Genomic DNA, 2,108 nt, shown 5'->3' with positions numbered 1-2,108 from the left:
GTAGTGTTGGAAATTTTCTTTCTTTTCTAAAAAAGTCTCTGAGTTTCCAATTTAGTCTCAACTTGTTTCTAACATGTATGTAGGGCCTCAAGGGCTCGTTTAAGGGACAATATGTATGTTTTTAATTGGTTTCAATGTGTTTATTGATATGATATAAAAAGTTTGAAATTTATGTCCGTTTGATTTGAAAACTCCAGTAATTCTCTGTAACCCTGTTCCTACAACGGATACGGGTTAGGGGTGTTACATTTATTTTTATTAGAGCTACGGTTTAGTCGATTCTCGAACTAAACATAGTTTGTATGAGTCTAGCTATACATGCCATTATAAAACCTGTGATAGTGTGATATCTCTTGAAAGTTTTAAAATATGTTTTCATATAGTAATGACATCCAACCGAGCTGAATCCAATGAAGTAGACAGTAATACACAAGCCTCTATTCACGGACCAGCGTCAAGTGGTTCGAGGCCTATATTTGAGGGCCGAAGAGGGGAAGCTAAGGGAGCTTTCTTTGAAATGATGAGTGCGTTGTTTTTCGAGTTCGTACGAACGAACTAGGCCGCTCAACAACCTCCACTCGCACCTGTTCCCCAACCGGTTCCTACTGTTCTCCTAGGCGTGGAAACAACACGTGCTAATTAATAGCAAGTCGAAAAAAGTCACATGTATGGGGCTAAATAATTTTGAGCTACAGCTGATGATGATCCGGAGAAAGCTGAGTTTTGGTTAGAGAATACGATCCGAGATTTTGATGAGTTATCTTGTACACCAGTTGAATGTGTAAAGTGCGTCGTATCTCTACTAAAATATTCAACTTACCAGTGGTGGAACACGTTGACTTCTGTAGTGCCGAGAGAGCAGATCACTTTGAAATTCTTTCAAGCTAAGTTAAGAAAGAAATACATTAGTCAGAGATTTCTGGATGAGAAACGTAAATAATTTCTTGAGCTCAAGCAGGGCCATATGACAGTGTCTAAGTATGAACGGGAGTTTGTTCGATTGAGTAAATATGCCCGATAGTGCATTCCGATCGATACTGCAATGTGTAAGCAGTTTGAAGATGGATTAAATGAGGATATAAAACTTCTAGTTGGGATTCTCGAGGTGAAAGAATTTGTTTTTTTAGTCAATAGAGCACATAAAATCGATGATCTTAGCAAAGAGAAAGAAAAGCTAATTTTGAAGTCAGAGATTCAAGAAAAAGGTTAACCAGGAAGTCGTATCAATCATAGTCAAAGAGATCAAAAGAATACCATAATCACTCAATTGCTTCAGTAGGTTACCCTGATAGAGACCGAGGAAAATATTATGCAGGTTCTAAGACGCAAGTTACGTCTGTAGCTAGTGTAGGTAGTGTTAAAGATAATAAATGTGATTCTCAACGGTGTGGACGTCGAGATTTTGGAGAGTGCAGAGCGAAAGACGGGGCGTGTTTCAAGTGTGGTTCACTTAAGCATTTTAGTCGTGATTGCCCGAAAATATTTGATAAAGAAAAAGTTCAGAATATTCGATCTAGCAACAATACCATGAGGGGTAGACCACCACGTAACCCTAAAAATGTTATTTGTAGTTGTGGTGTAACAAAACACTCTGCTGTGAGATCCGAGGCACGAGCACCAGCTAGGGCTTCCGCTATTCGTGCACTAGAGGAAGCTTTTGCGCCAGATGTTATTACGGGTACTTTCTCTATCATTGACCCTGATGTTATTGCTTTGATTGATCCTAGATAAACTTATCCATATATGTGCATGAATTTTGTGTCTAGTAAGAATTTACCTGTTGAGTCCACTGATTTCGTGGTTAAAGTGTAGAACCCCCTGGGTCAGCATTTATTAGTTAATAAAGTTTGCAAGAACTGTCCGTTGATGACTTGGGGTTACAATTTTCTGACTGATTTGATGTTTTTTCCATTTAACAAGTTTGATATGAGTTTGGGCATGGATTGGTTAACTCTACATAATGCTGTTGTAAACTGTAGACAGAAGCTTCTTATATTGAAATGCCAGAGTGGTGAGACGCTTCTTATTGAATCAGATAATGTGGGTGGGTTGCCTATGGTTATTTTAGCTATGTCAACGCAGAAATATGTGAGAAAAGGTTGAAATGT

General features: G+C 38.4%; 1 protein-coding gene across 1 annotated transcript; it reads left to right on the top strand.

Annotated features, from left to right (window-relative positions):
- Positions 1-1,042: 1,042 nt before the first annotated feature.
- LOC105793167 (uncharacterized) lies at positions 1,043-1,731 on the top strand. Its single transcript, XM_012622093.1, has 2 exons — positions 1,043-1,205; positions 1,316-1,731. Exons 1-2 carry the CDS (start codon positions 1,043-1,045, stop codon positions 1,729-1,731), a joined length of 579 nt encoding a protein of 192 aa, XP_012477547.1.
- Positions 1,732-2,108: the final 377 nt, after the last annotated feature.

This window comes from Gossypium raimondii, chromosome 8 (genome assembly GCF_025698545.1).
Source record: "Gossypium raimondii isolate GPD5lz chromosome 8, ASM2569854v1, whole genome shotgun sequence".
NCBI lineage: Eukaryota > Viridiplantae > Streptophyta > Magnoliopsida > Malvales > Malvaceae > Gossypium > Gossypium raimondii.
The sequence above is the reverse complement of the archived record's forward strand: the minus strand, read 5'-3'. Positions and strand labels throughout refer to the sequence as shown.

What these genes read in the sequence shown, in the direction of transcription:
- LOC105793167 (XM_012622093.1), top strand. Translation starts at nt 1,043, where the DNA reads ATGTGTAAGCAGTTTGAAGATGGATTAAATGAGGATATAAAACTTCTA. An exon ending in GTCAGAGATTCAAGAAAAAG is followed by an intron (nt 1,206 to 1,315) that starts GTTAACCAGGAA and finishes AATATTATGCAG; the next exon opens with GTTCTAAGACGCAAGTTACG.